Source organism: Bactrocera tryoni, chromosome 3 (assembly GCF_016617805.1).
Source record: "Bactrocera tryoni isolate S06 chromosome 3, CSIRO_BtryS06_freeze2, whole genome shotgun sequence".
NCBI classification, from domain to species: Eukaryota; Metazoa; Arthropoda; class Insecta; order Diptera; family Tephritidae; genus Bactrocera; species Bactrocera tryoni.
Window position 1 is genome coordinate 17832788 of NC_052501.1, and position 23343 is coordinate 17856130.

A 23343-nucleotide genomic window follows, 5' to 3' on the forward strand; every position below is an offset into this window, starting at 1 on the left:
GTGTTTATTTTGCTGTGCAAAAATGCCTTCGAGAAAAAATTTTGTGGCACACTTATAAACAACAAGCTTTTGTTTGCTGGAAATTTTAAATATAAAAAAAATTTGTTTTTAGTTAGCGTTACCATCTATTTAAAAATAAACTTTATTTTTCAATTGGTCATTATTTTTGTTTGTATTCTCGGCTGTTGTTGCTTGCCTCACTCCTCTCAACTGATGCTTCACCTTTTGCTGTCGCTATTTTAGTAAAATATTTTCTTATAACTTGTTGTTGTTGCCATTTATTTTCACACCTTTGCCATCCGCTACAAATTGAATTGCAACAACTTTGCGCATTTACTTGAGATGCAGCGCAGAGTAGGCTGGCAAGTGGTAGGAAGGCAGAATCGAATGCGAAATGGCATGCGAAGTGTAAATTGGTGCATGCTGCGTAATAATTGGCGCATGCACGATGGGTGCATGCAATAGTGGTGCCGATTGGAGGACAGTTGGTGCCACCAGATGGGTTGTTGAATGCGTCAGCAATGGTGCATGATAGCCCAGACCCAAGGCAAGACCACGCTTCTCCTTTGCCGAAGATTCCTCAGCGGGCGCAGCTATGACCACGCTGGCGGCGAAGAGTACGATGAGCTGCGTGGTAGAGAAAGAGAATATTAGTAATTTTTGTTTAATTTAAAATTTCTAAGAAATCTTTATGGTTACCAAAGATCAAGGGTGCAGATAATATTTAAAAAAATCAGTTCAATAGACATTCAAATTAATTCTTTTTGTAATACCAAAAATCTTAATTAAAAATTGTTTTAAAATTTTTTCAAAAATACTGAATTGAATTAAAAATAATTTGTTTACCCCGCAAATGAGATTAAATTTCAGATTTTTTAAATTAATTATTTCGGATTAATTTTTATTTAAATTTAACAATTTAATTTAATTAACTTAAATTAAAAAATCAAGAATTAAGTAATTTCTAAATTTTGTATATTCATTATAAAAATATAATTAAAAATTCAATTAATTAATTTAAAAAAATGTAAAATTAATCCCATTTTTGGGGTTAAAATTTATTTAAAATTATTTAAGTTTTGGTTTTAAATTTTAATAAATTAAAATTAATTTAATTATTTTAATTAAATTTTTAAATTTAAATATTAATTATTATAAAAAATAATTTTAAAAATCTTAAAAATAATCCCAATTTTGGGGCTAAAATTTTTTTAGTTTAATTTTTTAAATTAATTATAATAATTAAAAATTTAATTAATTAATTTAAAAAAATTTAAAATTAATTCCATTTTAAAGGGGTTAAAATTTATTTCAAATTATTTAATTTTTGATTTTAAATTTTAATAAATAAAAATTAATTTAATTAATTAAATGAAATTTTTGAATTTAAATGTTAATTGTTATAAAAAAAAATAAAAAAAATCTTACAAAATAATCCCCTTTTGGTGTTAAACATTTTTTTACTTAAATTTTTTAAATTAATTATAATAGGTAATATTTAAATCTAAAAATTTAATTTAATTAACCAAAATTAATTTAATTAATCAAAACCAGAAATCAAAAGTTAAATAATTTTCAAATTTTTTATATCAATTAAAATTTTAATTAATTAATGTAAAAATTTAAAATTACTTAATTAATAAATTTTGAAATTTTCTATTTTTTAGTATGTCTATAAAAAGAACTGTACGTATGAATTCGGAAATTATTTCATAAACACCTTTTGTACTGGCAAATTTTGAAAATTTTCTGTTTTCTGTTCCTAAAAAGATGGCAATCCTAGCAAAAAAAAATTTAAAGATTACGTGAAGATGATACTGACGTTTTTTATATTTTGCTTAGTTTTAATTTTTTCGGGCGGGTGGCAATTCTATGCCTTTTTAATCCATTTCTCAGACGGAAACTGATTTTGGTTGCAAAATAAAGTACAGGAAAATAAACATCTCTTATGTTAGAAAATGTTTTTTTTTTGCTTAAGTCGTTTTTCGGTTTCTCCTTTTAGTTCAACTTACATATGTATATGAACTCTTTTTAACTAAGAAAAATTCATACCGGATTTTCAAAGGCCTAGAATAGCCTTCAATAGCCTATTGTGTCCTTCGGCTATAACCGCGTAAGTGGTGTCTACGCTAATAAAGAAGAAGAAGAAATCTCCATTTGACAATTTTTTTGCTGCCTTTTATAAACATAAGCCCATTATAGGCGAAATTCCAATAATATTGTACCAGATATTTTAATATGATCAAAAACAAAAACTTCTTGAAAAAAGGCGATTTTTTTATTAATTTTGGATACTACGCCAAAGGTTAATAGAAAATTAAAAAAAAATTATTAAATTTCTGGCAAAAAAGTATTGGAAAACATTCCTGTTAAATTCTCTTGCTATAATAAAAACACTGCAATTTAATTTTTTTTTACCAACATTAACATTACTTTTATTTATAAAAGCGTAAAAAGCTTCAACACCTGCTGGTTAACAAATTTTCGCATTTCAAGGCCGCTCAATTAAAAATTTTTTGCGACTTCACTTTAATTTAATTGACACGAACACGAATTTGATTCGGTCAACTTTTTTTTGTTTTTTACCAAATGTTTTTAATTAAAAAGTCCTTTTTCTGACAGCGAATTTCACAAAAGGATAATACGCGCACAGACTTACAGCAATTTTCATGTTGCAAAAATCTCCGATTGAAAGGCGAAGTGATTGAAGCTTCAAACTTCTGCTGTGTTTAGTGACAAAGTTAATACTATAGACTACTTGACGCAGAACTACAATATTTATAGTAAATTGCGTTGAGTTGCGACTATTGAAATCGACGCAGCAAAGCATGTGGTCAACGTGTGTGCCGTTTGTGGCAAGGTAAAAAAGTGAGAAAAAAATTTGTCTAAGAAATGTATGAAAATAAATTGGTGAATTAAAAATAAGAAATAAAAAACACTAGTGTTACACATTTAAATTAATATAAATAATTTATTGCAATAAATGACTAAAAATTATTAAATGTTTTTAGAAATTATTTGATATCTGCCACATTGCGAGACTCTCATATACATATATGTAACTACGTCCACTCATGCTTAGGTGGGTTTACCGTGATGAAAATGAATTTTCTAATATAATGAAAGATAAATAAATTGATTTTCGGGTTCTTTTGCACATTACTAACTAGAAACATTTGTACGAAATTATCATAGAAATTACATAAAATTAACATAGAATACTATATAGTATATTCCACCAGTGTCAGGTTAGTTAAATAAGACGCTTTTGAAAAGTATAAAACTAGATAATCAGTGAGAGATTCTTCTGAAGTTACTGTAATTAGCTGAATTATGTTTTTGTAATTTTATAATCCCGAATAACGCAATTATAACCATCGATTCCGACAGATTATCGAATCATCTAGATTAACTTATTGGATCTATAACTAACTTCTAGCAATTTACGGATTATATCTCGAAAGAACCACGCGAGCTTGGCCGAAATGAATTAATCCAATTCTGATGTAAACTTTAGGGCAAAGACTGGACGATAAGGCTATACAGCCGGTGTTTTCCGTATAGTTTTTGTCCGGTCTTACAACATGAGACCGAACGTTATCGTAATGGAAAGTTATTATCTCGTGTCTGGTCACAGATTCTGACCGCTTTACGACAGTTTCTCAGTTTGGTGAACTGTTGTTGCCAGCGTTTTCTATTAATGCTTTCAGCTTGTTTTAGAATCTCATAATAAAGAACGCAGTTTTAATACCACCAAATACAGAGCATTACGTAGGCATCATGCATATTCGGCTTTCCCTTTGATTTGACCTGGTTTCACTTCTGATTTTTTGCATTTAGCGTTTTCATAATGGATCCATTTTCATCCGCAGTCACAATCTGATGCAAAACCGACTTATTTTTGACTTATTTTTGCAGTGTTCAAAATTTTTGACTTGCAAAATCTGTTCTCAACGTCTAAATGGCTTCAATTCATATGATACTCAATTACTTTGCTTTCGTTTGTATGCAGCGGTTTTTAAATGTTTTGAAATTACTGCTTGAGTGGCTCCCAAGATTACGTGACCTCTTCTTGAGTCTGGGAATAATATGCTTCAAATTCCTCATCAGCAAACTTTTTTGGCTGCCCAGTACGTTCTTCGTATTCCAAGCCAAAATCACCATTTTTGATTCGTGCCACTCTCAGCTACAGCTTGTTTACAAATAAAATTCCACCCAAATACGATGACCTTCGGCTGAGGTTTTATTCATATTAAAGTAATAAAGCCTACGTCCTCGCAAAAACATTTTTCTAGACAAAAAGTTCGACATATTTGAGAGAAAATAGAATTTTCCACATAAATTTTGAGGTTATGTGAAAATGATGTCAACACAAAAGTTATAGATCTTCTTATTTTCTCTAACTATGCCATATAACATATTTCTATAAGACCAAAGGTTTAGCCAAAAATAGATATAAATCATTTTTAACTCTTAAAAATTCAAACACGCCACTCTACTGTCTCTTCCCGAACACAGACCGCTTGTAAATTTAATCCATTTCTGCCATTTTATGCTTCGTTTCCAATGGTTTTCAACCATTATTCTCTAAACTGCAAATGGCAAAAGAGCAAAATATTTTCTGTAAGCTAATTTTAGTAAACCACCATAGTCGTAAAAAACGAAACACTAAGTTTAACTGCCTCTTGATCAATTATTCATTCAATTAAGCACTAAATCTAGACTTAACAATTGTTATCCATATGCATTAGTATTGACAATTTAATAATTGACTAAATTTAGTATAAGGAATTGCTTAAACTTGACTCATTATTGAGCTTATGTTAGTTCAGAAATTAAAATGTACGATTTGTTAATTATGCTCAATGAAACCAAATTAATTTAGCGTGAATTATAACTCAATTAATGAACTATTAAAGTTCCCTTAACAAACAAACTAATCTAACTAATTTATTTATTATCGTAAATAGAATTCAATTAAAGATAATTAATTGACTTAATTAAGCCCATAACTGGATTTAGTGATAGCTGAGATAATGCCAGTTGATAGATTGAAATATATAATTAAGCATTTATTTTAGTTGGGACTAAATTGAAGTCTTAATTAATTAAAAAAATAAATAAAAAATAACCTTTTATAATAACACAAAGAGTTTCAGCCGTGTCATCTCACTAGCCACCTAAAATCATGTCTAGTTGCAAGTGATGTCAAAATTTCCTATTTGCTACGGAACCAAAGTAAAATACAGTCGGGCCTCGAATATCCGTGATCCGATTAACTGGTAACCCCGATTAACCATGATAGGCAAAGATCAGTTTATTGTTTTTAGTTTGCTTCGTGATTACCTCTGTTATCCGTGATGGCAGAATTTTTTTTAAAATTTTGTTTTTATGAAGTACAGAAGCAACTAGGAAGCCTCATGTTTTCAGTTGAAAATTTAATGTATACGTACTTATTTAATTTAAAAATGTTCATAACATAAACTTCTTCAATTGGTTCTTTTTTTTTTTGATGTAAATATGTATGTCCACCAATGTTCACTTGTTAAATAATAAAAATATTTAAAAAAAAACTATAATCAAAATTGTTATTTGATTAACCGTGAAAATCGATTATTCGTAACGCTTCTGGTCCCGACCATCACGGATAATCGAGGTCCGACTCTGTAACACAAAAAAACATTTCAAACATTCATCGGCTTGCAAATTTTTCTAAATAAAATCGTGCCACAATTTTCGACCCCAATAAATGAGAAAAAAACGAAAGTATTCGCGTTAGACTCACCCTAGTTAATTTACATACACACATGTATCAAAAGTACAAATACGACCAAATGTAGCGCTTAAGCGGATGTTTCTGCTCACTGAAGCAAGCGGCAGAGACCGAATAGTGGGTATTCATATGAATGTATCTATGTAGAATTATGCAACTGACTGATAGTTCGACAAATGACAATTAGTTAACTAGGCGTATATTGCAAACAAATATAGAGCAGTCACGCTGTATATCATGCTGACCGCTCTCCTTGCCACGCACCTGATGAAAATAGATTTGTATAAAAAAGCTTTACGCACACCAAATATGATCCGACTAGTCTAGTATATATATAAAGGGTGTTCCATTTCGAGGTTTCCTACCTTTTTGAAGAAAAAACACAAACACTTCAAATTTAAGGGGAATGTTTGTTATCATTCAAAATAACATTCCTTCGCACTTATTTTTTTGGAGAGTATCCCTTTCAAATGTTGGCCGCAGCTACGTCTCAGATGGTCCATCCGTTGAGTACAATTTTCGATGACTAGTTCGAACATTTCGACTGGCAACTGGCGAATGACAGGCGCGATGTTTTACTCCATTCATTTATGAAAGGCCATAATCGAAGCGGGATTATCCTCATAGACTTTTGATCTTACAAACCAGGTGTGATATCACACGATCTTAGTGAAATTATCTGCTCTATCAATAAATCTGTGGAAAGTGCTCCGATCACACCAAATAGCGCCGAGATCACGAGCTTAAATTTCAGGCATCAGTAATGGTTAACATGACTCGATAACGGTCGCCATTGACGGTTACAGGGTTTCTCCGTTAAGTAATAGGTTTGATTTTCTTCCGGCCCGACTGTACTTCGGAGCGTGGGCGCACCAACTGGATTCGGAAGAGGACGTTCCTAGGTAACGAACGAGCGGCTGGTCAGTTGTCTCCACGAAACTCTGTAAATCTGCCACAGACACGTTTATCAAGCAGGCTTACCCAGATGTTGCTTTAGCAAGAAGTGCTGTGTTTCAGTGGCACCAGGCCTTTTTTGGAGTCCCGGGAAGAGGTCGCTGATGAAGACCTTGCTGGGAGACCTGCGATTGTGTGCGCAAAGTTTTGATCTCAGATCGTCGACCAAGCATTCGTTTAATTACCCATATGTTAAATTTATCAAAATTTTGTTTCCTTACCTGAAAAGGCCGATGAAAGGGAAGCATTTGAGGCGACAGAAGGGATCCAAGCAGCATGCACCTCGGCTCTCAAGGCACTTCTGGAGAATGACTTCCCTTACGCCTTCAATGCTTGGAAATCGCGCTGGCAGCGCTGCATCGCAAGGAACTTATTTTGAAAGTTTTTAGAGAACTGTAACGGTTGGTTTTCGGACAAACCCTGTACGTGCTTACCGGCATAATTTTCGAAAAAGTGGACGGAATTTCCACAAGCCCACAAACCATACCTAAGTGTTGTTTTTCTGGCTGAAAAGGCAGCTCTTGAATCTCGTCAGGTTGCTCTACATTCCAAAAGCGGCAATTTTGTTTGACTACATACACATTGAGTAGGAAATGGACCTCATCGCTGAACAAAATTTGGCTCGAAAACGCCGAAGCCCATAGAGCGAGGCAATGTCACTTGGAGAGGTCGAGTGGCTTTAGTTCTTACGCAAACTGCATTTCGTACATTTTCAAGGTAAGGCCTCGACGTAAAATACGCCATGTCGTCCCATACGAGTCCGAGTTGCTGCTAACGACTCGACTCGACGACGAATCGACTCTCCACGGTCTTCGTGTGCAGTCTCAGCTACGGTTAAACAAGTTCTTTACAGAACGTGAATTTTCGTAATAAAGTTAAACGATTTGAAAACGTTTCCCTCATAAGTCTTTCCATGATGAAATGCCAAATAATACTGAACAAAAATAAGATGACAGCTTGACACGACTCACGCATGAGCTGTCCAAAAAAGGCTATTGAAAAAGTGTCTCTATTTGGATCACCCGTTATATATATAATTCTAGTAGTGCGCCACTTAAACCACTCACCATTCATTCATTCATTCATTTATGCATTTGTTTACCATTTAACTCGTTATGGCCAGCATCACGTGAGTTTAACTCACAAGTCTTTTATTGCAAAAACTTGAAACTGGTTTAATAGTTTCATTTTTGTGCGTGTCATATTTGAGTATTTCAACGCCAGTCTTGTTACTTTTGTCAATCAACGAGTGTCTTGTCATTCTCTTAACTCTCTTAATTTATTCACATATTCACACAGGCATACAAATCCATTTATTTATTTATATATTTATGCTATGCAATTTTTTGAATTTAACGCTTGGCGGTAAACTGGAATGCTTTTTCGCCACAAATTGTGTGTCAATTAAAAAAGCGAGAATTTAAGTGGTTAATTTGGCAATTAACATCTAATTAGCTCAGAAAATATTTTCCTATCAATAAACTGTACATTTTGTAATATGCAAATTTATTTATAGCTTATTTTGATACACAAATAAAAGTCTCATGGCTAGTACTAAATCAAGGGTACCTAATCATAATCAAGGTGAAGTCTAAGTGATGTCTAGGTGATAACAGAACATGAACTATGTAAATTAACACTAATGGGCGATAAGGATTTGTTGCAAAAATGAACGAGTACAGCTTAGTTTTATATTTTTTTAATGTGATTTACAGAATTGAAGGTTTTTGAGTAGTATCCCAACTCGTTATTAATATAAGTTGTCATTCGGTTTTTTCAAGTTTTTCGTATTTTGTGTCAGTGACTGCATTCGTAATATGAACTAATTTCATGGATTTCATGGGGTTTTAGACAGATGGTCCATATCCATTCAACTATTTTAGAAAATAATTTTTAGAAAAAAGTTTATTTTCCCAACTCAGGGATACAATCTTTTCAATACCTTTTGTCTTTTGCTACTAAATAGGCCCTAGCCTAATTTTATTTCTAGTGAGTATTCTTGTAAGTTCTGCAAATGAAAAAAATGGATGCCTAATTCTTACCATTTTTTCTTTCACATTAAACCTGAAGCTCTGCTTCACATTCAAATAAGAATATTTGTGTGCGATTACGAATTTCAAAGACTCCAAAAATGCTACGTAATAATCGCCTTTTCAATTTTTTCTTTTTCAAGATAGTCAATGAAAATTATTTCACCCCAAAATACAGAATAACTTGTGCATTGTGCATTTCTACGCCTTATATGCGGCTAATCAAGTGGAATACACTCGAATGTCTATTGATTGGACTCCAACATGGTATGGTCGGATCTTGTTTTATTCTTTGACTCAAATCGAAGACAATGTTCGGCACAACGGTAGTTGAACTGGTCTAGACACAGCTCAGGACCATGACTTCTTTGTTATTTTTGGTTGATTGTGACCTCGACAATTGTACTCAATTATATCCAAATATTCGAGAACACGTTTCCATAATATCTTTAGAGCGTCAGCTTTATAGAACAAATTCATTCTGCGGGCATCTAAAATCATTTTGTGGATTATAACTGCATTTATTCAGCTCGGTTTTCACAACGCTGTATACGTAACTCAAAAATTGCTTAAGCTATCTGAAGAAAATTTGGTAATAATGCTGCATTGTCTTACTTAAATGACTTTCTTTTAGCTAAAAGACTAAAGCAGTAGAAAGAAAATGGAATCAAGCTTAGATAACTATCCTCTTTATCCTAAGAAAGCTATCCTCTCTTATAATAATGACTTTTACCTCCGCTGGTATTCTCTATCCGATTTATATCTATATGGCAGAAATTTGCTGAAATGTCCGTCAGTATAAAGTTGAGATACTCTAACAAAACTGGATCAGAATATTTCCAAGTACCATCGGATGAAATTTATCTCCAGCTGACCAAAAACAAACCTTAATACATGGAATGATGAATACATGGTTTGAATGAATAAAAAGTAAAAAAATAAAAAGGGTTAGAGATGGACAATGGGCATGGCACCGCCCACATTTCAGTGAAAATCAATATCTCAGAATCTACTCGACCGATATCAGCCAAATTGGTACATAATGTTATCTTGACATTCCTATGTTCAAGTATGAAAATAAACGAAATCGTACTATAATCACGCCTACTTCCTATATAACACAACACAATTTTAAATTCTTTCTGATTTTTTTCGCATTCCAGTAAACAAATCAAATACCAATGCATGTATCGTACCAATTGCGAACTTTTTATCGAAAATATCGATCAGTCTGTGAGATATACTTGTATTACAGAACTCGTAGAGAATCCGTCTCTAAAAATATTATGAAGAATGCGTTGGATCGGAACCATGATTTCTTTAGCCCCCATATACCTAATAGAAATATTTCGAACTTGAAAAGTTGACTTATATCGCATATATCGGCAAGTTTTAGAGACAATTTAATTAAATTGAGTTAGCGTATTTTAATGCACAATTTGCAACTCTGATGATAAGATAAAAGATATGGTCGGATGAAAGAATGCCCGTTCTAAATGTGCTCTGTCCAATCCCCAAACTCTGAGCCAACTACCAAGTTATAAGCCTCTTTAAAGTCGCATGTCAGGTCTTATCGAGCATAGTGTTTGAAAGACTGAAGCTCACCGTCAACAAACGGATTGGACCTTATCAGTGTCGCTTTAGGCCTGGAAAATCAACAACTGGCCAGATATTCACGGATCGACACACTCCATTTCATCCTCGATTTCAAAGCTATTTTGACAGAACGAAAAGGAACTGCCCCTATGTCGCTATGTCTGAACTCGATATCCCCGCAAAACTACAAGTAATACGGCTATGTAAACTGACGATGAGCATTATCAGAACGTCCGTCAGGATCGGGAAGGACCTCTCCGAGTCGTTCGATACCAAGTGATGTTCCACACAAGGTGACTCCTTTGCAAATTGGCAGCGGCGAATACCGCAGTCGATAGAACGATGAGATTTACGAGATATTCGGCGACATTGACATAGTTCAGCGCATCAAGAGACAGTGCCTGCGCTGGCTAGATCATGTTGTCCAAATGGGAAAGAACACTCAGGCTTTGAATTTCTCGATTCAGTACCTGTCGGTGAAAGCAAGGGAAGAGAAATACCACCACTCCGTTGGAGCGATCAGGTGGAGAAGGATCTAACTACACTTGGTATTTTGAACTGGCGCTAAATAGCAAAAAGAACAAACGACTGGCGCATTGTTTACTTGGCTATAACCGCTTATGCATTGATTACGCTAGTAAAGAAGAAGAAGAAGGTTATAAAAAGTAAAAACTGACTTAAAAACAATATGGCCTGTTACACATCGTTCACTCTTCTATAGGCAAGAGGTTAACAAACATATATAATTGCAAATTGAGGCATCCAATTAAGCACGTTTGTGGCGAAACCCTTCGAAATTACAAAATTAACACACATGCACATACATTTACATGTACATACGTACATACAGAAGCGAAATGTTATGTTATTATCTGCTCGTGCGCAAATTAAATGCAATTTATGTCACTGCCAACTGCCGCCAATTGCAGCAAACGCGCCAAAACTGCTATAAATATCGGTGTATCCTCACATTGCCTGTTGACTTTATACACACAAACACTTATATGGCATACATATTTATGTAGATATATAACATTTATTTTAAAATAAACGTAGGCTTATCAGCGCCTGCAATCTCACTGTAATTACCATCGCAGCATTCGCTACAAATCCAGAGTTATTGCAGAGATTTTATTGCCAATACGTGCGTAGCTGACGCGTTTGGGCGCATACAAATACGCTTACAATCACACATAGAGCTAACCACCAGCTAATGGTGAGTAATGTGCCCGAGGAACAGCGTTAAAATTCGCATAAATCTCTGCAAACAGCTGATTTCCTTGCCCGCTCCTACAATGAGCACACGAGGCCACCGCTTTTGATGAATGTGTTATTAAAACATATTTTGTAATTTTCAAATAATGCTATATATCCAACATAGCTGGAAAAGACAATAACAATAAAGAATTTTGCAAGTGGGTGTTAAAAGCTCCGTAATTAATAATATCACGTATACGCCTAGGGCCACGCGGCGCATTAAATCACCAATGTCGGAAGCAATAAACAAAATTACAATGCAGGAACTGAGTGACGACCCCACACGTACACATACATTGATATTATACATTCATTTTTATTGACTGCCACACATTTATTGCTTATAGATTGTAAAAATGCCTCACGTCTGCACTGAAATTGTCTTACATTATGTGCAATTTAATACTTATTATATATATATATATATGTATATATAATACACAAAAGCATGTATTTTTCTCCTTGCACCACTGGCAGCACCACTTCCACAAGCATAAAGCCATTAAAAATGCTCATTACCTAGACCCATAACTCAAGTGCTTGCAGGCATCGGCGCAGCTATTGATCCAGTGGCTGGTGGCTGTGCAAGTTGATTAATTAAGTAGTGTGTAAACATATAAAAAAACGCAATTAAAAACTTTATCTGACCACGTCAATAAGTGGCACGCTTTACATTCAATAAGTCTGCCGCAACTCGTATTAATCATGTGTGAAGAGAGACTTGGTCTCCGGAAAATAGGCACGCATTTACACACTGAAATCTGATGGCTGCCTATAAGCCCACGTTCATTGAAAAGTGCGTATGAAGTGTTCTCCATCGGAGTGAGAGTAGCACGCAAGGAATATTGGCTTGCTGGTCTCGCTTAATTGACTACAGCTTTATAGTTTGTGGCTGAAAAGTATATGGATTACATCCAATACCTACAAACATGATTTCACTTATTTATATTTATTTCGTTTTCCGTTAAAATTGCAGTAAAAAGATAAAGCTTTCTTTTCTTGTAAATCATACAAAATAAATGAGCTTATTGAAAACATTATTTTTAATTACAATACATACATATGCAAGTTACTAAAAAAAAAGTAAAAATATGTTTGGCCACCCGTTCCCATCATTTCATTGCCTTATAAAATTTATAAGTAGAAATATGAATTGTTTTGTGAAGTTTTTGTGTTTTTTATATAAAGCTATTCACTTTTTATCCCTTTCTAATCTTAAAGAAAAAAACCTCAAATTTAATGGGGAATGTTTATTATCGTTCGAAAGAGCATTCTTTGGCATTTATTTTGTGATGATTATCTCCATTAAATGTTGGCCGCGGTTACATCTCAGGTGGGCCATCCGTTGAGCCCAATTTTCGATTCCCACAGGAAAGATCTTAACAGTATGATATGATACGATCTTAATGGCCAATCGACCAGGTCAAAACGTGAAATTATCTGCTCACCGAAGTGTTCTCTAAATAAATCCATTGATGGAGGCGATGCGTCGGAACTGGCGCCGTCTTGTTGAAACCCAGTTACTGCGAATGACGCCGAGTCGACTCTTCACAGTCTTGGTGTACACTACGGCTGCTATATTTTCTCCATTGTGCGCTGAATGTGGTCCAATTGGTCGAAAATTATCCAATAATGAATTCTGGGTCTCCAGATGGGTGATGGTGTTGCAAATAGTACGCAATAGTATCGATTATGTTGACCATAGGTTGAGCTAAGCACGCGAAACACATTCTTTAGAGAACGTGAATTTTCGTTATAAAGTTGAGTTTCGATGATAAAATTCCAAACAATACTGAACAAAAATAAAATCTCAGCATGACACGACTCACTTGTGATCTGTCAAAAAAAGGCTATAGAAAACTATTCAAACAAACGAGCTATGAAATCTTGCCTCTTCATAACATTAATATGGATTATTAAGAAGGTGATATAGGACTATGAAATTTATTCATATTTTGTGAAACTGATCGATGAAATGTAGGTTTTGAGCCCGTCACAAATTTATTGAGGCAATAGTCGCCTCGATTCTAGTCAAATTGCACATTCTGTAGAAGGTATGTCAACCATGATCATTCAACCTTATTCTAGTGAGAGCTGGACAGTGGAGGCAAAAGTGTTGCCACCTGCCTTTCCGCCATACAACTTTGTCAGTTTGCATACTCGAAAATATTTAACCTCACCACTTGAGTACCAATAGGACTGTGTCTAGTTACAATTCTTATCCTTGCGGCGAGATGAGCCTTGCTAAGGGCAAATGATTCAATAGATCACTTACGATCCACGCTGGGTCAGATGTATTTCGCACCCGCTTATGTGCTTCTAGCTGACCAACGCTTGCTAAACTCGCGCGAAGATGATGAGAATGCACTCATCGACTTTACAGTTTCGCCTGTTCAACTGTGACCAGTTGCCCAAAGAAATACAAGTATATTATGAAAGTACGACATCTACCAATGGGGATGACGAAATTTTGACACCTCGTGGCGGCGTGTTTTTAATAGATTTGTGTAAAATCATCTTCTTAAAGGTGGTCAATTTTTCGCTTAATAGCTTCGTCAACAAAAAAAATTTTCGCTATTGGGGTGAGTCAAAACCTCGTGTCGTTCAAGAAACACAATTGCAGTCCCAAAAGTTGACCGTTTGGTGCTAATTGTGGTATGGCGGTATTACTGGGTCTTATGTATTTCGAAAAGAGGCAAGAAATGATGCTTTATGATACGATGTTGCCGTTTTTTTCCCCGGAATTTGATGGAAATCGACCCCGACTCGTTAATTTCGAGAAATAACCCAGTCAAATAGCCGCTAAGATCATGCGATTTAACGGCTCTAGATTATCTGGGGAACGCTCACTGAAAGAAGCTATATATACTATTGTGTTTGTTTTTTTTGAACTATTAATTTTTTCAATCCCGTCACGAAATTTCCTTGGAAATACCCTAAAAAAAATTCCCTGAAAATTTTAGCCCTTAATATTAACATTAAGAACTGGACCAAGGCCTGTAAAAATTTTCCATAGAAAATACACTAAAATCGTGAGTTTTTATCTTTAAATTCCTACAGATCAGAGGAGAGGTGTTTTATGGCATCGCTTTGACGTTAGACGCATATTTCTCAGAATTGTTCACTCTACAAAAGTGCCCAGTGCAACCAAGACGTAACTCACACCGGCGAGGTAGTACTGGGCTCTAAACTCGATTTTTCCAAGAATTTCGCATTTTTTGTATTTATCTCGTAAATGACAGAAGCTATAGAAAAAATGTGCATTACAAATTTGTAGGAAATTTTACTTGCTACAAAAAAGGTCCGAGGTCAAAATCGCTATCATTAATACTTCTCAAGATATTCGGCTTTTTAAGTAATGCTGTATGGAATTTCCATAGATTTTTTATTATATACCATCTACTTACTGAAGACATACTTACTTATAACTTATAATTTTGAATTAATTCGAATTAAATTTTTTAAAAACAAGTCCATAATATTTTATAAATATTTAACCAGCAATTAAAATCTTCAAGCTGGCTGCAGACACAAAAGTCTACATACCAATTATTAGTGAACAATGTTATTGCTGGCAATTTTTAAAAATTGCAGATGTGAACCCCACCTTTATACCAGTACACCTGTCTATTGGTCAAGCAAACTTGAAAACATTTTTCCAATAAATTGCGCAAATACGCATACATTTTTGCAACGCCACCGATAATGATCAAAACAAATTTTTCGCAGTTTAAGCAATCGAATTGTGCAAATCTCGAAATGTAAGCAAAATAAAACGATTAGTGCAGAGATAAGAAAACAAGCAAGAAAAAAAATCGAAAACAAGTAATCCATTCGAATATGACAAATATATGTAATGCTGTGGCAAAGTATACCGCTCCATCACTCTTCGCCTCACACGCACATTACGTCCTCTGGCCACGGCTATTGGCAATCACAACTTAGCGACGTTGAGCAGAGTTGCATAAGCGTAAATATTTATTTTCATATGCACATTCTGCAGCTCTTTTACAGTCGGATTTCGCAATGCATCCGCGCCAGATCGCTCTTTAATGCTTGCGTGCTCTGTGTTGCAAGGATAACGATGGCCACTTGATTGCCATTATAGACTGCGGCAATTCATGCGTCACCTGGCAATTATCTCTGATGATGTTTTATGCATCTGCATTTTGTAAATTGCAATTTGTAAAATAAATGAAAATAGGTGAGGTCGACGAAATTGTGTAAAATAATTGCATGCGCGACAGAAGTGCATTTTCTTTGGCTATAGTATTATTCTCGTTGAATTTAACAAAGACAGAGAATTATTAATTGGGCATATTTCGCAATAAATTCTCTTGGACGTTAAAAATATATTTCATGCATTATTTCAATTATCAATTTCTGGAATTATTATGGCTAGCTTGTGATCACTGAAGTTCGACATATACATACGTGGGCTGCCTTTTATATTTCGGGATTATTGAAAATCGTTTTATTATTTTACAATTAAGATTTGCACATACAATGTGACAAAAAAATGTACCCGGAAATTGTTATTAAATTCCCTGGTAAAGGATATTTAAAAAAAAATTATGCCAAGTTGGTAGGACCGTCCTTAATTACTATGCCAATGAGCGCAATCTGTGAACCAGTTTGTTTACAGCAGCTGCTTAAGTCGGTACACCTCAGTAGTGCGTTGCGATTTTTACAATGAATTAAAATATCAAAGAAAGAATTTGTCTCGAACTGTCTAACCAGATTTCGTGTGCGGAATCATTGCGAATGTTGGAAAAGGCTTACGGTGATTCAGTTTTATCCAAAACACAAGCCTACGAATGGTACAAAGCCTTTAAAGGCGGTCGAGAGATCGTTGAAGACATGCCTCTTTCCGAACGTCCTTCGACCTTTTCAACTGATGAAAATATTAAAAAAGTGAGGTATATGGTACAAGAAAGCGACATCTCTCTCGTGCGCGTTCAAATGATTTTGATGGATATTTTGGATATGAAACGCGTTCATGCTGGAGTCGCTTCGATAAAGCTAAATTTTTTTTACAAAGAGTACCGTAAATAGGTCTCCTTAGGCATGCTTGATCGTGTGATTTCCGATCCCACATTCATGAAGAGCATTCTCATTGCCGATGAGACATTGGTTTATGAGTTTGACATGCAAACCAGTCAACAATCACCGGAATGGAACTAGTGGATCATTCGATCGAAGAGATGAAACAAAATTTGCTGAAGGAGCTGAAGGTCATCCCAAAAAGATCTTATGAAAAATATTTCGAAAACTGGATAAATAGTTGGCAGAAGTGTATTATATCTAGTGGATAATACTTAATTTGATATTCTGCGTTTTATTTCAAATTTCCTGTTACTTTATTGTTATACTGTGTACTTTTGCATGTGTCTGAACCAATTCTCGAAGCATATTTGGCTCCTGTCACGTCTAATAGACGTGTTTCGAAGCACCACTATCGTACTTTTTAAACGTTTTACTCGACCAATATACACGAACCTTTTTTTGTGCGATAGACAAATTGCGTAGGATCCAACGTGAAATTCTTTTTTAAAGTCAAATATCCATGCAATATGTTTTCAATATCGCTCCAAGATGGATTTAATGAAGGTTGTTCAAAATCAGTTGTTGTTCCGGAAATCGTCGATTCTCATAAGATTAACTTGTCCCCTTGGTCCTTCCTGACCTTAAATCATCTCTTAGCCACCGACTCATCGCAATTCGAACGCGACCGGTTTTCCTTGAGGTTGTCGTAAGGAACTCACTTTTTTATTATCTTGGACATCATAATTACCAAAATGGAATCAACGAAACCAAAATTGCGTGTGATTTTATACTATATACATACATATTATAGTACATCAGAACCATAAGACTTATTCAGATTTTCAGCCCTCTGGCTTGCGATTTCGCCTTTATAGAAAGAAAACTGCAAAATATGGCTTACACATATCTATTTTCTCTTTGCAATACCGAACCAAACATTCTCAAAACTGTTTCTTATCTTCTAATATCATAAGCTGTAACCCGAACGCACTTAAAGGTACAACGCGATATGCAGATTATTAAAGCCATCTATTAGAAAAATAATTGATTTCCTATTTTTAGATCTTATTCGTTATAAAGTTTTGAAAGCGGTGAAACCCCCATCAAATATTTGTTTATAAAGCAATTTATTGCTTCGATATCATATTACGATAAATCTGTTATTTAAATCTATTTCATTCATACAGTATCATATATTCCGCTATCTATTTTCATTTCGATGATATATAGCCAGAGTCTGAAATGCTTAAGAAAATTTAAACTTCAGCGTGAAATTAACTTTAAAGAGCAAAGTACAAGAAAAGTCTTCAACGTTGCCCTCTTAAACACACAAAATTAGTGGTACAGGGTTTCAAAAAGAGTAAAATAATTTCTTTACAAAACATAACATACACTAATTGTTAAGGAAATTCAAATATTTTTTAATCAGTGTGAAGTACAATCGAAGCAATTAAGTTCTGAATATAACATTATTCAACCACGTCTTCTTTTGCAAGAATGAATTAATTAACCTAATTTTCGAGAACTTTTTCCAATAAATCAAGTCGTATGTCATGAATAGCACGTTCAATATTGACTTATAAAGCTTGAAAGGAGTCTGGTTTATTGCTAAAGATCAATGACTTCAAATAATCACATAATAAGTAGTCTAAGTAGTGTTAAATCACTACTTCTTGGAGGCCATATAATGTCACAATTTCTTGAAATAATCGAATCTCCAAGCCGCACGTGCTGTCTGCCACTTAGCTTCGTCTTGTTGAAACTAGATGTTCTCAAGATCAAATTCTTCCAATTGCGGCCATAAGAAGTTGGTTATCATTGATTTATACCGCTCTCCATTGACAGTCACCAGTTTCATTTCGAAAAAAATGCGGGCCCACGAATCCACCAGAGCAAAAACCGCACCAAACTGTCAATTTACGTAAATATAATGGCGAAAGCGCAAGAAAAGTTGCAATTGGAAAAACGCTTATTTAGATAAAAAAATTTATTTCTTTGTAAACATTGTTCCTGTAGATTTTTCCATGTCGTTGGGAGTTCTTATAATATTTGTGCTATGCTCATTTGTTTGTTGCGGCTTTAGTGGTTTAGGAGATATGTACATTAAGGGGTTATATATAGTTTGGAGGTCGAAAAAAGGCATTTTTCAAGAATATTTCTAAGCAAACTATTTGGTTTATTGATTTGAAACTTGGCAGGTATATTATGACTACCTTAAACTATATTCACATATTTTTTATTGCCAAAAATAATTACCGGGAACGTTGATATTGCCAATTTTGCAGAGGTCCGCAAAAAAAAGGCCTCTTGCGGTGAGCACGATATCTGTGGACTGGATCATCTAAAATGCAAAAACCAAATAAATTTCATTAATATAATAAATAATCTATAAATTAGCAAAAATAATCTAGAATTAGCAAAAAAAAATTGTTTGACAAAATGGCGGCTACTCAACGCAAAGGTTCGATTTTCAACCAAAATTCGGGTCTTCAATTGTTTATAAAAATAAGAAATTTTTAATCGGATGGCGATATCCTTCGATTAATTACTAAAAAATATAGTTAAGAAGCTTTTGTAAAAATTTCAGACCGATCTTTGGTTCAGCCGTTTCTGAGAAATCTTGCTCACCGACTTTGAAAACACCGTTTCGCGAAAAACGAGTTTAAAGTTTTGAAAGCACTTTACATGTAGTCGGCGCGCCTTCACTAATGTGTCTATAACTTCGAAAATATTCGTCGGATCGACTTGAAATTTTGTGTGTGTATACTCAGATATACATACATATATATATTAAGAAAACGCAAACAAAGTCGATTTTTTGAAAATCCTAATTGTATGTAACCCCTTAAACTTATTAGAGGGCGGAGCCACACCCACTTTTTCGAAATTTTCTGCCCACAGGTGTACCTTGCCACTGCGATCTTCTTTACTGGCACTTTATAGGTTTTCGGTTAATCGCGTTTGTGGGCGTGGCAGTGGTCCGATTCTGCCCACTCAGAGACTATCGTATGTATTATTCTGAAATTTATTTGTAAATATTTCACAATAATCTTATCGGGTAAAATCTTAAGTCGTTTTAAAATAAAGCAGGAAACCTAGCGGCTAGTTAAGTTAGATTTTCTAGCTGATATCGAAAATTGCCACGTTTGCACAATTCTTGTAATGACGTTTGGAGTATTTTAAATTTTAAAGATGAAATAAACCTTGACGGAATATGTCGGCATGGGACTTTGATGCAAAATTTTTCAATTGCACGGCTAAAAGAATGAGAGTCAAATTCATCAATGGGCTAAAAGAGAAATAACATTTCTAACCACATCAAATGGATTCCAATGGGGTAATGGCCAGTAACAACTCCTTTATGTAATGAGCAAACTATTTTGGTTGACTATTCATTTTCCAAAAATAAATCGAAAAGTTCAAAGGAACCCCTACTCTTCTTATTATCGACATGAATTTATTTATGTATATTTGCTGGCTGCATGAGCGAGACATTGGCTGTTAATTGTCACTTCTCTCTAATAAAAAGCGTCACACTTCAACAGCCGATGTCAAACATATAAACGTGTTTATCAACATTTTGTCATTTGTCGAACTCATTCGATAAAGTATCACTTACCTAGTTAGCATGACAATTAAGTAGATTGATGTTTTAATTTGGGCCGTCAATTGTTCGAACGGCGCAAAAGTATGAGAAGCTACCGAATGTCTGTCTGTGGCAAGCAGTCAATCAACTAAAGGCTGCCGACCTGTCTGCACTTGGCTGTCACCGTTAAACAGTAGCGCATTTCTATGTATATAAATTCATCGGAAACGCTCACCGGAGCTGCTTAATTGCGCAAATAACTTTAATCGATTTTGCAATCACGCCAAATGTGTGTTAATAGTGCCGCAATAATGTCGTACGGTAGACCACCTCTATTTCGCACCACCGGCTGTTGATCCCCGCCTGTGGCTGACCAGTTGTAACCACTTTGTTTGGGTTGCTCTTGGCTGGAATATTGCGTCGCCTTCCTTGCTGCACATTGGCCCACTCGGTGCGACGTTATTCCGGCCGTCGGCATGACTTGTAATTTATTGCCTCCGAATGTAATTTGTGTGAACGATTGGGCGCCACAACCCAACGGATGTGTTTATGCACATAAATTATTATGTTTATATACCATTTTCAATACTGCCGACGGCAATTAAAACTCTATATGGCATATGGATATTATATGGAGTGTGTATGTTTGTAAAGTTTGTAATTCACGCGATTTTGTCGCTGGGTAGTGAAGCCAGTTATTAATTTGTTCACTTGTTTTACCTGACAACATAGTGGGCAGGGTCAATTACACGTAATTCAATAGTGATTGCAATTAATTAATTATCTGTTTACGGCTAAGTGTGAAAAGTCGAATGCAACTATGTTCACGAGTCAGTTGTAAAATGTGTTGAGTTATTGATGGGATTCCCAGTATTTTGACATAATAGAGCATGAAGAGAACAATAAGTATTTTACAAAGCAAAATGCAAGGCATTTTGGAAATTGAAAGACTTACAATATTGGATTTTCATGTGTAAATTTGCAGAGATGGTTCCAAACTAATTTTGTTCTTGTTGACAGCGATTATCCATATGGCACTAAATTTAAACAAATTAAACAAATAAGCAAACAAAAATCTATTCAAAGAAGAATCTAGATAATTTATTATGTGTTGCAAATGGCGGCGTCTTGTTAAAACCAAATGTCACCGAGATCACAAGCTTCAATTTCAGGCATCAAATAATCGGTTATCATGGCGTGATAACGATCGGCATTGACGGTTACGTTCCTATCGGCATCATTTTTGAAGAAATATGGACCGATGGTTCCACTGACCGCAATAGATATCGCTTGGGAAGGTCGATCGGCTTTAGTTCTTGTACAAGCTATATTTTGTACGCTTTCAATTTAAGGTCTCGACGTAAAATGCGCCAAGTGGTTCCATACGTCAGTCCAAGTTGCTGCGAACGGCGCCAAATCGATTCTCCACGGTCTTCGTGTACACTCTCAGCTACGGCTGCTATATTTTCTTCACTGCCTACTGGACCTGGTCTATTCGGTCGAATAGTATCCTATAAGATGGGTGTTGTGAATAGTATGATCAGTAAGCCGATTATGTTGACTAATAATACTATGGTACAATACTAAACAAAAATAGCTTGACACGACTCACGATCTTTCAAAAAAGTCTTTTGAAAAAAGGACATCTAGTTGGATCACCCATTAATATCGTAGTTAGGTGTGCTGTTTCTTTACAGTTTCCATGCTACCTTCTAGGTCGCAGCTGCAGTAAATACTGTTATAAAGCAGTCAAATTTTTGGCACATGCTTTCCAAAAGACTTTTTACCTTTTAAGACTTAGACTTTGGACTGTTTAATAAATCCTTGGTTCTAGTTTTGTAATACTTGGTCCACACCTTCTTCGCTATTTTGCAGCTTATTATTGATTTCTATCTGTTCTGAGCAATTTGTAAAAAATGTATATAAAACTCTCTTTTGATCGTCCTCAGCGCGTATGGTGGTAACTTCGCCTCGAATTTGTCGAAAGAGACTCCAAGCCTTTTCAACTTCTATGCCTTTTTCTTGCCGAAAATTTTCCTGTGACCAAGACCACAAATTATGGACAATTGAAGGTGACCTGCCAATGAGCTTACACCCTTCCTGCAATTGTAGATTTCGCTGGAACTGATTTTAGACGACGACAAGGCTAGCAATGCCGTCTGGCTATCTGTATTTACAAAAATACTTGTAGCCTCCCATATTTTTCAATAGAACACTACACATCTTTTTTATGAGTTTAGTAGACGTATAGAGAGATGTCAAAATCATTGAAGTGTACCTCCGCATCTACTTCGCTTTCAAAATAGAGGTAGTATCCTCGTCTCCTACTAAACATTATTTCCGTTTAAAGGATGTCACATAAAATATTGTTGTTTTAATGTGGGCCACAAAACCAGTGCTCCATAAGTCAAAATTGGCCTAAAGACGACCGTGTATATCCACAGCTTATAATATATTATATATACTTGCATAAATGAAAATTCGACTAAAAATCAGGGTGAGATTTTAATGTTGATTGTGGCTAAGTCGTGGTTCGAGAAGTCAAAAGATTCTCATATTTTGGCCATTTAACACGCAATCATACCACCGTATCATTTGAAAGCAAAACTGTGGAATTATTTCAGAATTGTGTAAGTGAACTCGAATTAATGGGGATAATTTGTGTAATTTCCCCCATCTTAGAGAAAGGTCGATATAGATATTTTGCAATACATTTTCAATTGTAAAATAAAGTTACACAAAATATTAAAAGTCCATTAAATCGACTTAGACTGTTTCAATTAGTTAGAAAAACTGGAAAACAGCACAACGATTCATAAAAAGTATTTTTTTCTTTTTGAAATTGTGTGTTTTTATTTTTTCTATACTATTTAATAATACTCAGTCAACTCCTTTGGTTGTCTTTGAGCGTTATTTCAAATTTTATCTCATCAAAGTGATTTTAAAGTATATGTTTGCATAGCCGCTTAAAGCTTAAATCAAATTTCCAAAGTCTAATATGTAAAGGACTACTTTCTTTCTGCTAATGGGAGTTGGTATAATATAAATATGTAAAAAGGGATTTAAAGCAGTTTAAATAAAAATACAGCAGCATGTTTTAA

At 34.7% G+C, this 23343-nt stretch overlaps 3 protein-coding genes across 3 annotated transcripts in view; 1 reads left to right on the top strand and 2 right to left on the bottom strand.

The window, feature by feature from the left end:
• The window catches only part of LOC120771270 (G-protein coupled receptor dmsr-1), an 81069-nt gene that overhangs the window by 9119 nt on the left and 48607 nt on the right, over positions 1 to 23343 (top strand). The window lies entirely within an intron of this gene.
• Positions 161 to 18993, bottom strand: LOC120773127 (the record flags this gene model as incomplete). Its single annotated transcript, XM_040102123.1, has 2 exons — positions 161 to 627; positions 18913 to 18993. Coding segments are annotated over 2 exons (375 nt in total), but the record flags the coding sequence as incomplete, so codon positions are not given.
• The window catches only part of LOC120771272, a 41697-nt gene continuing 37311 nt past the window's right edge, over positions 18958 to 23343 (bottom strand). The window contains exon 4 of the mRNA XM_040099196.1: positions 18958 to 18997. Within this exon, the coding sequence (XP_039955130.1) occupies positions 18994 to 18997 (4 nt within the window). The 3' untranslated portion in view covers positions 18958 to 18993. The remainder of the gene's footprint in view (positions 18998 to 23343) is intronic.